Source organism: Scyliorhinus torazame, chromosome 3 (assembly GCF_047496885.1).
Source record: "Scyliorhinus torazame isolate Kashiwa2021f chromosome 3, sScyTor2.1, whole genome shotgun sequence".
Lineage (NCBI taxonomy): Eukaryota > Metazoa > Chordata > Chondrichthyes > Carcharhiniformes > Scyliorhinidae > Scyliorhinus > Scyliorhinus torazame.
The window spans coordinates 217,931,033-217,945,398 of NC_092709.1; the positions used below are offsets into that span (position 1 = coordinate 217,931,033).

At 49.0% G+C, this 14,366-nt stretch overlaps 1 protein-coding gene across 8 annotated transcripts in view; it reads left to right on the forward strand.

Annotated features, from left to right (window-relative positions):
* Nucleotides 1–14,366, forward strand: part of pcm1 (pericentriolar material 1) — a 313,048-nt gene that overhangs the window by 267,329 nt on the left and 31,353 nt on the right. For all 8 annotated transcript variants that reach the window (XM_072496879.1, XM_072496880.1, XM_072496881.1 and 5 more), the window contains one exon: nt 855–1,012. In XM_072496879.1, the coding sequence (XP_072352980.1) occupies nt 855–1,012 (158 nt within the window). The remainder of the gene's footprint in view (nt 1–854; nt 1,013–14,366) is intronic.

The window sequence follows — 14,366 nt, forward strand, 5'->3', positions numbered from 1 at the left end:
CAAGCAGGCAGTGAGGCACATGCTTGAGCTGAGGGTCACCTGGCTGAATGCTAGTAGAAGGACCCCAAGAAATCTCCTACGTCAGAGAACAGCAGGAACAGAGGATAGTCAAAGTGAACTTCTAAGAACTGTGGCGCATCTTGGTTTGGTCCCGAGGGAAGTGAAGGAAACCTCCAGATAATAATATATATCAAGGAACTCTTGGGTGGAATGAAAAACAGAATGGGAAGTGGTCTGTTGAGATTTTCGGGTCGAATATCTCCGTTTTTACAAAATAAATATCGTATTAAATTAATAGTACTTTGTTTAATTCTTATACAGTAAAAGTTTGTTTTAAAACGTGAAATGCTGTGGACTAATTCTTTCGGTTACCTAGGAGTTCAAATTTCGTAAACTTGGTGATTTCTTTCAAGATCACAAATGAGTATGGGATTGATACAGGAAGTGCTTGGATGGGAACTATATTAAATATCCCGCAAAACTGAATATTAACGTAAAATCGGTGAAGAGATGTTTCAGGGATCATGAAGTTAGATAAATGCTTTGGCTGAAATTAACAATATGGAGGTGAAGCCTTGGGAACTATGAGAAGACATTTTAAAAGTTTTAAATGGGAAGCAGTGTTTAAAAATACAATCTTGGACCATAAGACTATGGAAAGAAAATACATAGTTGAGTATAACTTGAAATGTCCAAAGGTCCAGCCAGAGAACCTCTAAAACCTGAATGATTGTTGCTGTTTGAGTTTGTGGTTAACTTATTACAATGTACATTCAAAGCATTACGAAACATTTTTTCTCAATTCATAAAAGGAAGATAAATCGGTGATTCTTCTAATTTATTGTAACCATTAGGTCTGTCCAAGGCAGAAACTCAGGCGCTGACAAATTATGGTAGTGGGGAGGATGAGAATGAAGAAGATGAAATAGAGGATTTTGCTGCTGGAACTATTGATGTACAGACATCTCTTCAGGCCAACAATGAAATTGCTGATGAAAATGATCCTGAGCAGGTAATGTCTTCAATTATGAATATATTACCTTTTATTTTTGAACTGACTTTAAAATGCTTTTTTCTTTTGAGCCTTCTATAAATTATTTTAAAAACTACTTCTTGGACAGTGCTTTTCATGTGAGAGAATAACTTTAGGGACTTGCCAATAATTGGTTGATATGAATTTAAATTATTATTTTCTGTGATGGTTCGGAGCTACTTATCCTTTCTGTTTGGGTTGTATTGGTTGAGGGCATAAGTCCGATTCGATGAAGGTCAGCATCTTGGTCTCATGTCCACATGTCAGGGACTTGGACTGTTGTAATGTTCCATTGAAGCCCGGCGCAATCCTCTGGTTGGGCACATTGTAGCCTTCAGGACTCGATAATGGTCAAGTTGTATAAAGTACTGATTTAGTACCAGCTTGAGCACTGTGTACAATTCTGGTCATTGTCCCTTAATTGGGGAAGGTGGTTCAGTAAGTTCAAAAGAGCACAACAAACATACTAATATCAGGATCTGATGGATAGGTTAAGGGAAGAGGGAATGTTTGTTGAGAGAAGCAAAGACCCGGTAGCTACCGTATCAAATTTTTCATGGTTCTCATAGTTGGAGAAATTACACACCGATTAACTATTTAACGTAACCATAAGCTCTGTAATCAGGGGTACAGACCCAGGTTCAGATGTGGAAGATGAAGAGAGACGTTGAACTGAACTACTTCCAAGTACACATACCGTTGGATAAATGGGAACAAACTGGCCGGGAGACGGTGGATTCTGATTGTGCTAACAAGGACACGTGGAAGTTGGATAGTATTTTGGCAAGATTGAGTGCGAGAGACCAAAGAGAAAATGCTGGGAAATCTCAGCTGGTCTGGCAGCATCTGTAGGGAGAGAAAAGAGCTAACGTTTTGAGTCCAGGTGACCCTTTGTCCAAGCAGGGTGTGACAGATATTGAAGTTTGGGACTGTTCAGCAGGACTGCAGTGGTCCTCTATATTTTTGTGTTGAGTCTTTGTTTCCTTCCATTTTTCCTAATTGGAGGAAATTAATAACAAAAAATGGACAGATTCAAATATCCCTTTTTGATCAGTTCTTTTGTTCTGGGGAAATGGGCCATTAGAATGCAAACAAGCGGGGGTTTCGATCGCGTTTAGCTATCTGGGTTGCAAATACACACAAGCTCTGAGTCCTGGGTTGGCCATAGTTCCCATGGTCCTTTGCAGGTAGCCATCTGAGATGGCTACATTCCGTCCTCTTGATCCTGAACGCGAAGCCTGGTGGATCACACTGTTGATCCCTTATCCATCCCTGGTGTGCCGGTCACCCTTGGTCAAGGACAAGTTCTACACTACTCTGTCCTATGTTTTTGGAGCATTTACCGAACATTTTTATTCACATATCATACATTCATTTTTTTTATTTTTAAAATAATTTTTATTAAAGGTTTTCATAAAATATCAATAACAAAATGAGAAAGAAAAAAGAACCCAACAGGGTTAAGTACAAAACACAATCTAAAAAAGCAACCCCCCAAACCCCTCCTCCCTGTACCTAAATAATAAATTAACATTAACACCCCGACTTAAGACAACAGGTGTATAAACCCCCTCAGACCCTTCCAGTGTAAATAACACAAACAAAAATAAAGTAAACCCCCCACCCCCCGAGCTGCTGCTGCCATTGACCAATGTCTATCGTTCTGCCAGAAAGTCGAAGAACGGTTGCCACCGCCTAAAGAACCCTTGTACCGACCCTCTCAAGGCGAATTTCACCCTCCCCAATTTAATGAACCCTGCCATGTCACTGATCCAGGATTCCACGCTTGGGGGCCTCGTATCTTTCCACTGAAGGAGAATCCTTCGCCGGGCTACCAGGGACGCAAAGGCCAGAATTCCGGCCTCTTTCGCCTCCTGCACTCTCGGCTCCTCTGCCACCCCAAATATTGCGAGCCCCCAGCCCGGTTTGACCCTGGATCCTACCACCCTCGACACCGTCCTCACTACGCCCTTCCAAAATTCCTCCTGCGCTGGGCATGCCCAGAACATATGGGTGTGATTTGCTGGACTCCCTGAGCACCTAACACACCTGTCCTCACCCCCAAATAACCTGCTCATCCTTGTCCCGGTCATGTGTGCCCTGTGCAGCACCTTAAATTGTATGAGGCTGAACCTCGCGCACGAAGCGGAAGAATTTACCCTCCCTAGGGCATCTGCCCACGTCCCCTCTTCGATCTCCTCTCCCAATTCCTCCTCCCACTTACCTTTCAACTCCATCACCGAGGCCTCCTCCTCCTCCTGCATCACCTGGTAAGTTTCCGAGATCTTCCCCACTCCCCCCCCCCCCCCCCCCCCCCCCCCCGAGAGCACCCTGTCCTGTACTGTGTGTGGCAGTAGCCATGGGAATTCCACCATCTGCCGTCTGGCAAACGCCCTTACCTGTAAGTACCTGAAGGTGTTCCCCGGGGGGAGCCCGTACTTCTCCTCCAGCTCACCCAAGCTCACGAACTTCCCGTCCACAAACAGGTCCCCCAACTTTCGTATCCCTGCCCTGTGCCACCCCGAAAACCCTCCACCTGTTCTTCCTGGGGCGAACCGGTGGTTCCTCCATAATGGGGTCCACGCCGAGGCCCTAACTTCCCCCCCATGCCGCCTCCACTGCCCCAAATTTTGAGGGCCGCCACCACCACCGGGCTCGTGGTATACCTCCTTGGAGGGAGCGGCAGCGGCGCCGTTGCCAGCGCCCCCAGACTCGTACCCACACAGGACGCCGTCTCCAGCCTCTTCCATGCAGCCCCTCCCCCTCCATCACCCACGTGCGCACCATTGTCGCATTGGCGGCCCAGTAGTACCCACAGAGGTTGAGCAGTGCCAGCCCCCCCCCCCTATCTCTACTCCGCTCCAGGAACACCCTTCTCACCCTCGGAGTCCCTCGCGCCCACACAAACCCCATTATACTCCTGTTAACCCGCCTGAAAAAAGCCTTCGGGATAAACACGGGGAGGCACTGGAACAGGAACAAAAACCTTGGGAGCACCGTCATTTTGATTGACTGCACCCTACCCGCCAGGGACAGCGGCAACGCGTCCCACCTCTTGAACTCCTCCTCCATTTGCTCCACCAGCCGTGTAAAGTTAAGCCTATGCAGGGCCCCCCAGCTCCTGGCCACCTGGACCCCCAAATATCTGAAACTCCTCTCCGCCCTTTTTAGTGGGAGCTCGCCAATCCCCCTCTCCTGGTCCCCTAGCTGAACTATGAATAGCTCGCTCTTACCCATATTGAGCTTGTACCCCGAAAAGTCCCCGAATTCCCTCAGCATCCTCATTACCTCTGGCATTCCTCCCACCGGGTCCGCCACGTACAGCAGCAGGTCGTCAGCATAAAGCGACACCCTATGCTCCTCCCCACCCCGCACCAACCCCCTCCAGTTCCTCGACACTCTCAGTGCCATAGCCAGGGGTTCAATCGCCAGTGCGAAGAGCAGGGGGGGGGACAAGGGACACCCCTGTCTCATCCCTTGGTGCAACCGAAAGTACTCTGACCTCCTCCTATTTGTGGCCACACTCGCCATCGGGACCTCATACAACAGCCAAACCCACCTGACAAACCCCTCCCCAAACCCAAACCTCTTCAGCGCCTCCCACAGGTACCCCCACTCTACCCTATCGAAGGCTTTCTCAGCATCCATCGCCACCACTATCTCCGCCTCCCCCTCACTCGCCGGCATCATGATAACGTTCAAAAGCGTCCGCACATTTGCGTTCAACTGTCCCCTTCACAAACCCCATCTGGTCTTCATGGATGATCTGCGGCACACAATCCTCAATCCTCGTGGCTAAGACCTTCGCCCGCACCTTGGCATCTACATTTAGCAAGGAAATCGGTCTGTAAGACCCACATTGTAGGGGATCCTTGTCCCGCTTCAGGATCAAGGAGATCAGTGCCCGGGACATCGTCGGGGTAAAGCCCCCCCCTCCCTTGCCTCATTGAAGGTCCTAACTAACAGCGGGCCCAACAGGTCCATATATTTTTTATAGAACTCGACCGGGAAACCGTCCGGCCCTGTACCTTCCCTGCCTGCATGCTTCCTATCCCTTTGATCAGCTCCTCCAGCCCAATCAGGGCCACCAGTCCCTCTTCCACCTTTGGAAACCTCAATTGGTCCAGGAAACGGCCCATCTCTCCCTCCTCCCGTGGGGGCTCAGATCGGTACAATTCCTCGTAGAAGTCCCTGAAGACCCCATTGATGCCAACCCCACTCCGCACCACGCTCCCTCCCCTGTCCTTAACTCCCCCGATCTCCCTAGCTGCGTTCCGCTTCCGAAGCTGATGCGCCAGCATCAGGCTTGCCTTTTCCCCATACTCGTAGACTGCCCCCTGGGCCTTCCTCCACTGCACCTCCGCCTTCCTGGTGGTCACCAGGTCGAATTCGGCCTGGAGGCTGCGCCTCTTCCTCAACAATCCTTCCTCAGGTTCTTCCGCATACCTCCTGTCTACCCTCACCATCTCCCCCACCAGCCTCTCCCTCTCCCTCCGCTCCTTGTGGGCCCTGATGGAGATCAGCTTTCCCCTCACCACCGCCTTCAGTGCCTCCCATACCATCCCCACACGGACCTCCCCGTTGTCGTTGGTCCCCAAGTACCTCTCTATATTTCCTCGGACCCGCTCGCTCACCTCCTCGTCCGCCAACAGCCCCACCTCCAAGCGCCACAGCGGGCGCTGGTCTCTCTCCTCCCCCATCTCCAAGTCCACCCAATGCGGGGCGTGGTCCGAAATGGCTATTGCCGAATACTCGGTATCCTCTACTCTCGCTATCAGTGCCCTACTCAAAATGAAAAAGTCGATTCGAGAATAAGCCTTATGGGCATGTGAGAAGAATGAAAATTCCCTAGCCCCCAGCCTTGCAAATCTCCAAGGGTCCACCCCTCCCATTTGGTCCATAAATCCCCTCAACACTCTAGCTGCCACCGGCTTCCTACCCGTCCTAGACCTGGAGCGATCCAGTGCAGGATCCAACACCGTGTTAAAGTCTTCCCCATTATCAGGTTCCCCACTTCCAAGTCTGGGATCCGACCCAACATACACCGCATAAAACCTGCATCGTCCCAGTTCGGAGCATACACATTGACCAGTACCACCCTCTCTCCCTGCAACTTGCCACTTACCATTATGTACCTACCGCCATTATCTGCCACAATGCTCAACGCCTCGAATAACACCTTCTTTCCCACCAAGATCGCCACCCCTCGATTTTTCGCATCTAGCCCCGAGTGAAACACCTGACCTACCCACCCTTTCCTCAGTTTTACCTGGTCTGCCACCTTCAGGTGTGTCTCCTGGAGCATAACATCCGCCTTGAGCCCCTTCAGGTGAGCGAACACGCGGGCCCGCTTAACCGGCCCATTCAGTCCCCTTACATTCCAGGTTATCAGCTGGATCAGGGGGCTACCCGCCTCCATCCCCCGCCGACTAGCCATGACCCCTCCTCGGCCAGCCACGCGCCCTCACCTCACACCTGGCCCGTTCCCCACAGTGGCATACCCCCGTCTCGACCCACCCCACTCGCTCCAGCTCCTCCTTGATCTTAGCAGCAGCAACTCGATTCTCCTCTTCCCCCCCCCCGGGCTAGGACCCATCCTAGCTGGTTTACTCCCCCATTGCACTTCCGCAAGTCAGCTGACTCCTGCTGACCCTGGCCAGTCCCGCCTCCCCTTCGACTCCTCCCGTTGTGTGGCACACCCTCTCCCGCTCCCCATCCACAGGCTCTTCCCCCCTCCGTTCTAAGCGCGGGAAACAATCCTCGCTTCCCCCCCAAAGTCTTCGGCGCGGGAAAGAATCCCGCGCTCTCCACCTACCAGGCCCCGCCACCAACCAAAACAGTGCCCAACCCGCCCCATCCACCCTCCCCAACCCGAAAGAGAAAAACACAGAGAAAAAGAAACCCAAAACAGTGGAAAGGCCCCCCCCCCCCCCCCCCCTCCCCCGAACCAAAAATAGGCATAACATATCCACCGCAGTCCCCAATCGCCCATCCCGACCCTCAGTCTGTGTCCAGCTTCTCGGCCTGAACAAAGGCCCACGCCTCCTCCGGAGACTCAAAATAATGGTGCCGGTCCTTTTAGGTAACCCACAGTCGCGCCGGCTGCAACATACCAAACTTCACCCCCTTCCTGTGCAGCACCGCCTTTGCTCGATTGTACCCGGCCCTCCTCTTCGCCACCTCCGCACTCCAGTCCTGATATATCCGAACCTCCGAGTTCTCCCACCTGCTGCTCCTCTCCTTCTTGGCCCACCTGAGCACACACATCCAGATCGACGAACCGATGGAACCGCACCAGCACCGCCCGTGGAAGCTCGTTAGCCTTGGGCCTCCTCGCCAACACTCTGGGCCCCTTCCAGCTCCAGGGACCCCTGGAAGGACCCCGCTCCGATCAGCGAGTTTAACATGGTGACCACATAGGCCCCCACGTCCGGCCCCTCCGGGAGGCCCAGAATCCGCAGATTCTTCCGCCGTGACCGATTCTCCATCTCCTCGAACCGCTCCTGCCATTTCTTGTGGAGCGTCTCATGCGCCTCCACCTTTACCACCAGGACTAAGATCTCGTCCTCATTGTCAGAGATCTTTTGTTGAGCCTCTTGGATCGCCACCCCCTGGGTCGTCTGTGTCTCCAGCAGCTTATCAATAGAAGCCTTCATCGGCTCTAGCAGGTCCGTTTTAACCTCTGAGGCAGTGCTGGATACCCTCCTGTTGCTTCTCCGCCCACTGCCTCCACGCTGCCTGGTCTCCGCCCGCCGCCATTTTGTCCTTCCCTCCCTTCTTCTGGTCCACCACCACCTTTTATGTCACCCCGCTCCTAGTTAAAGCCATATACTGACGGGGAGCTATTATTAACTCCTTCCCACACCGGGAAACTTCGAAAAAGTGCCCTTGGGGGCCCTGAAAAGAGCCCAAAAGTCTCGAGAGAGAATCCTTTTGGCAGTGTTCACTTCACCAATCTGCCCCAAAATGTCTGTGGAAACTCCTGAAAAAGGTCTAAGAGTCCGTTCCAGACGGGAGCTGCCGAATGCACGACCTACTCCTCCATGGCCGCCACCGGAAGCCTCGTCCCCGCTTCTTCAGTGGCCTTGGTGAGATTTTTCACAGTTGTTCCCTCTGCTGTTAGAATTCACTTTTGATAAAGGCCCTCAGGTCAGTTTGCAGCTTTAAGCTTGTTCTTCCCGCGCCTGCATGCTGGAAGAGGCCCTGTTTATCCTGTTGCAGCCAAATCTTTTACTGTTTCTGCCGGGTCTGGTAGCCAAAAGACATAACATTCCTGGTGGACACTGTCAGGGGAATGTTGCAGTCTTCTTGCCACACCGGGAAATGTCAAACAAATGCCTTGGGGGCCCTGTAAAAGAGCCCAAAAGTCCGTTCCAAGCGGGAGCTACCGAATATAGTAGAGGAATAGTAAAACAGGGACAGAAAAAAAAGGCAGTAAGGGGGAAAGTGTAAGGCAGAGAAGCCATAGTCAAAAATCAAAAGGGCGACAGTAAAAGGTACAGTGATTGTGGGGAGCTCAGTGAATAGGCCCAGTAATACTAAAAGGAATAAAACGGGAAGTAAAAACATGAATGGTAAGCAACGCGGCAGGTTGTTACATGAAGATATGGATTCAATGACGAGCAAAATTAGGAGAAAGGTTAAGAGGAAATATAACTTAGGAGAGGTTACTGATTGAGGTGTTAAGATTCAAAACAGAGGTAAAAAAGCCAACATAAGTGTACTTTACCTGAATGCTCGTAGTATTCGGAATAAGGTAAATGAGTTGATGGCGCAAATCATCGTGAATGACTATGATTTAGTGGCCATTACTGAAACATGGTTAGAGGATGGTTAAATATCCACTGGTATCAAACTATTCGGAAGGACAGAGTGGATGGTAAGGGAGGTGGTGTAGCTCTGTTATTTAAGGATGACATCCGGGCAATAGTAAGGGATGACATCGGTGCTCTGGAGGATAAGGTTGAATCCATTTGGGTGGAAATCAGGAATAGTAAGGCGAAAAAGGTCACTGATAGGAGTAGTCTGTAGGCCACGAAATAGTAACATTATGGTGGGGCAGGCAATAAACAAAGAAATAACGGATGCATGTAGAAATGGTCCAGCAGTTATCATGGGGGATTTTAATCTGCATGTCGATTGGTTTAACCAGGTCGGTCAAGGCAGCCTTGAGGAGGAGTTTATAGAATGTATCCGCGATAGTTTCCTAGAACAGTATGTAATAGAACCTACAAGGGAACAAGCGGTCCTAGATCTGGCCTGTGTAACGAGACAGGATTGATTCATGATCTCATAGTTAGGGATCCTCTCGGTAGGAGCGATCACAACATGGTGGAATTTAAAACACAGATGGAGTGTGAGAAGGTAAAATCAAACACTAGTGTTTTGTACTTAAACAAAGGAGATTACAATGGGATGAGAGAAGAACTAGCTGAGCTAGACTGGGAGCAAAGACTTTATGGTGGAACAGTGGAGAACCTTCCAAGCGATTTTTCACTGCTCAGCAAAGGTTTATACCAACAAAAAGGAAGGACGGTAAAAAGAGGGAAAATCTACCGTGGATATCTAAGTAAATAAGGGAGAGTGTCAAATTGAAGGAAAAAGCATACAAAGTGGCAATGATTAGTGGGAGACGAGAGGACTGGGAAATCTTTAGGGGGCAACAGAAAGTTACTAAAAAGGTATAAAAATGAGTAAGATAGATTATAAGAGTAAACTTGCTCAGTATATAAAAACAGATGGTAAAAGTTTCTACAAATATATAAAACAAAAAAAGAGTGGCTAAGGTAAATATTGGTCCTTTAGAGGTTGAGAAGGGAGATTTAATAATGGGAGATGAGGAAATGGCTGAGGAACTGAATAGAATTTTTGGGTCAGTCTTCACAGTGGAAGACACAAATAACATTCCAGTGACTGATAGAAATGAGGCTATGACAGGTGAGGACCTTGAGAGGATTGTTATCACTAAGGAGGTAGTGATGGGCAAGCTAATGGGGCTAAAGGTAAACAAGTCTCCTGGCCCTGATGAAATGCATCCCAGAGTGCTAAAAGAGATGGCTAGGGAAATTGCAAATGCACTACTGATAATTTACCAAAATTCACTAGACTCGGCTGGTCCCAGCGGATTGGAAATTAGCAAACGTGACACCACTGTTTAAAAAAGGAGGTAGGCACAAAACGGGTAATAATAGGCCAGTGAGCTTAACTTCGGTAGTAGGGAAGATGCTGGAATCAATCATCAAGGAAGAAATAGCGAGGCATCTGGATGGAAATTGTCCCATTGGGCAGACGCAGCATGGGTTCATAAAGGGCAGGTCGTGCCTAACTAATTTAGTGGAATTTTGTGAGGACTTTACCAGTGCGGCAGATACCGGGGAGCCAATGGATGTGGTATATCTGGATTTCCAGAAAGCCTTTGACAAGGTCCCACACAAAAGGTTGCTGCATAAGATAAAGATGCATGGCATTAAGGGTAAAGTAGTAGCATGGATAGAGGATTGGTTAATTAATAGAAAGCAAAGAGTGGGGATGAATGGGTGTTTCTCTGGTTGGCAATCAGTAGCCAGTGGTGTCCCTCAGGGATCAGTTTTGGGCCCACAGTTGTTCACAATTTACACAGATGATTTCGAGTTGGGGACCAAGGGCAATGTGTCCAAGTTTGCAGACGACACTAAGATGAGTGGTAAAGCAAAAAGTGCAGAGGATACTGGAAGTCTGCAGAGGGATTTGGATAGGCTAAGTGAATGGGCTAGGGTCTGGCAGATGGAATACAATGTTGACAAATGTGAGGTTATCCATTTTGGTAGGAATAACAGCAAAAGGGATTATTATTTAAATGATAAAATATTAAAACATGCTGCTGTGCAGAGAGACCTGGGTGTGCTAGTGCATGAGTCGCAAAAAGTTGGTTTACAGGTGCAACAGGTGATTAAGAAGGCAAATGGAATGTTGTCCTTCATTGCTGGAGGGATGGAGTTAAGTCTAGGGAGGTTATGCTGCAATTGTATAAAGTGTTAGTGAGGCCGCACCTGGAGTATGGTGTTCGGTTTTGGTCTCCTTACTTGAGAAAAGAGGTACTGGCACTGGAGGGTGTGCAGAGGAGATTCACTAGGTTAATCCCAGAGCTGAATGGGGTTTGATTACGAGGAGAGGTTGAGTAGACTGGGACTGTACTCGTTGGAATTTAGAAGGATATGGGGGGGATCTTAGAAACATATAAAATTGTGAAGGGAATAGATAGGATAGATGCGGGCAGGTTGTTTCCACTGGCGGGTGAAAGCAGAACTAGGGGGCAGAGCCTCAAAATAAGGGGAAGTAGATTTAGGACTGAGTTTAGGAGGAACTTCTTCACCCAAAGGGTTGTGAATCAATGGAATTCCTTGCCCAGTGAAGCAGTAGAGGCTCCTTCATTTAATGTTTTTAAGATAAAGATAGTTTTTTGAAGAATAAAGGGATTAAGGGTTATGATGTTCGGGCCGGAAAGTGGAGCCGAGTCCACAAAAGATCAGCCATGATCTCATTGAATGGCGGAGCAGGCTCGAGGGTCCAGATGGCCTACTCCTAGTTCTTATGTTCTTATTTCACTGTTTCGCACAATTGAATATCGAGCTAACACTATCTAAGCTACTCTCATGCTGCTGGCAAATATGAAAAAGAACTTATGTACAATACAAGATTTCAAAACAGCAGCATCACATTCCTACTTAATCTATCAAAGTTAGAGAGGTATAAGGTCTTTATTTTTATCAGCGAATAGTGTTTGTTAAGTTGGGTGAATTCCAAAGAAGGGGGCTCAGAGTGTATATATCGGGGAGCGCGAGGCTGTTTTTCACCATTTGTGGAGTCTAAGTGTCTGGATGACACTGCAGATTATTGCAATTACCAGAAGGGCCTCTACTCTGTATGACAGGGGGTACCATTTGGCAATGTTTTCGCACCAAGAGGGAGTTTCAGAGTCTACCTCTATGTGTGGTGTGGTGTTCGGGCTAGGGGTGTCATGTTGTGTGGTGGTGTTCAGGGCTGGTGTGGTGTGTGGTACAGAGGCTTGTAACGTGTGCAGTTGTAGGAGTCCAGCGATGATCACAATGTAGGTCACCAGTCCTCTCTTCATCTTTTCTTCTGTCTTCCGTTTTCCGTATATTCCTGGGGGTACAAGCATAATACCTGTTATTATCTTCGGTTAATATCTCGTTTATTTGTCTTTCTCTCCTTAACTTCAATTACCCATTAGAATCACCACCACGTGTGGGTAGAATCATCACCACGTGTGACTCCCTCATTTTTTTTTTTTTGAAATAACATTTTGAGAGACCAGACATTGCCAAAAAAAATTTCTTTGTAAGTGCAGAGATTCTCGCAGCTGGTGGTCGATGCGGGGAGTGTGTGGACAATTTCTCCGTCCAGTCTTTCCTTTACTGCAACCAGTGATGGCTGAGGCTCATCTTACTAGCCGAATTTTAGGGTGGCCAGTTTTATAGAGTTTCGAAGTCCCAGGGTCCAGAGGTAGTGTAGCAGCATATGTGGCAACCAAGTGTGTCAAACGTCTAAATAGCAGGTGGGGAAGCGACCAAAGAGTCGGTGAAGGTAAAGAGTTGAGTGTACAGACTGCGGCAAAGGGTATTCTTTAAACCACAATGAAAGAGCAGAGAAGGGAAAACTAGGACCTGCCAAAGACAGTGCAAAGTGAACCATTCCAGAGGACTCGAAGTGACAGGAACATGAGGTGCGTGTGGGCCGCAGCAGGGCAAGAATGGGTGGAATCCCCGGGTGGGGCAGTGATCAGTGCCGTTGCTCCACTACCCAACCGGATGCATTTGGGGTCCTCAGGCAGGGCTGGGATTAGTGCCGTTATTCCCTGCCTGGGTGACCTAAACGAACGGAAAGAATTTGTCGCATGTGAGATCCAACAATTGTTCCTTTAACGGCCATTGGTCAGTAAATGGCGCCAGAAGAGTAACTATGACTGTATCAAGAAATTGGGTGTCAGGTCGACATTAATTAAAACCATGTAACAAGAAGAAAGAAAGAAGGAAAATAAAAAGGCTCCATCAGAAAGTAGGACACCATAATTCTTATGCGACGTCTTTTTCTCATCATCTGGACACCTTGGGGTTCTGTATCAAAAGGCGTTGTAAAAAGATTACCATCACCAGAGTCAGAATCTGAATCATCGCCATCTCCCGGTTGCCAGACTCGTGTCTGCCATTTTTGTGCCGTGGCCGCGTGGGCTGTCTTGGAATCCGAATCGTCATGTCTAACCAGTCTACAAGAGTTGATGCGGTGCCAAAAAGGGGTTTGTTTGTCATGAGGCATAGGGGCGGTGGCAGTGAAGGGCAAGTTACTGTTGTCGGGCAGTGGCTGTGGCTGTGGCTGTGGAAGGGGATATAGGGGGCCAAACACGTCTTGGTCGTGGTACCAGGGGCTGGAGTGACTGGGGCCGGGGAGGTTGCACCAGTGGTCAGTGATCGTGGTCAATTCGGGGAGGCTGGCGCTGTTGTCGGAGTCGAGCTCAAGGCAGAAGGTCGTACCTGTGGGTGGAGACGAGGTCCGGTCTGTTGGCGTGGACGTGCTGTCAGGGCTGTGGGAATGTTGGACGAGATTGTCGATGGGCGTGGCTGAATCGTCTGCTATTGCTAGGGAGATGTGGTGGGAGTGGCCACATTGGGTTCCATAGACTTTGAGCTGGTTGATGTGGAACCAACCAGTTTTACCATTGGGGTATGTTATTTTGTACACAAAGGGACTTACTTTGTCCGAAATGGAGTAGGGTCCTGCAAATTTGGGGGAGAGGAAAGAACTGGGATTGTAAAGGGAACCATTACTTGCTGACCGACTGTGTACTCTACGGGGTGGACGATTTTGTCAAAGCAGGCTTTACTCTGCTTCCTTCTGGCGCTTAATCGGACAGCTGCAGTGAGCAGTGGGGTACGTTATCTTGTACACAGAGGGACTTACTTTGTCCAAAATGGAGTAGGGTCCTGCAAATTTGGGGGAGAGGAAAGAACTGGGATTGTAAAGGAACCATTATTTGCTGACCGACTGTGTACTCTACGGGGTGGATGGTTTTGTCAAAGGCTTTACTCTGCTTCCTTCTGGCGCTTAATCGGACAGCTGCAGTGAGCTGTGCTGCTTTAATATTGTCTGTGACTTGTTGGACCGCTTTTTCATGGGTGAGGGCGGTGACTGTGGGGCTTGCCAAATCGAGACCTAATAAATATTCAATCCCTTTCATGGATGGTCCAGTCATGAGAGTGTGGGGGGTGAAACCAGTGGAACTGGATACTGTGTTCCGAATAATCATAAGGGCGAATGGGAGAACTGTGTCCCATGTGGT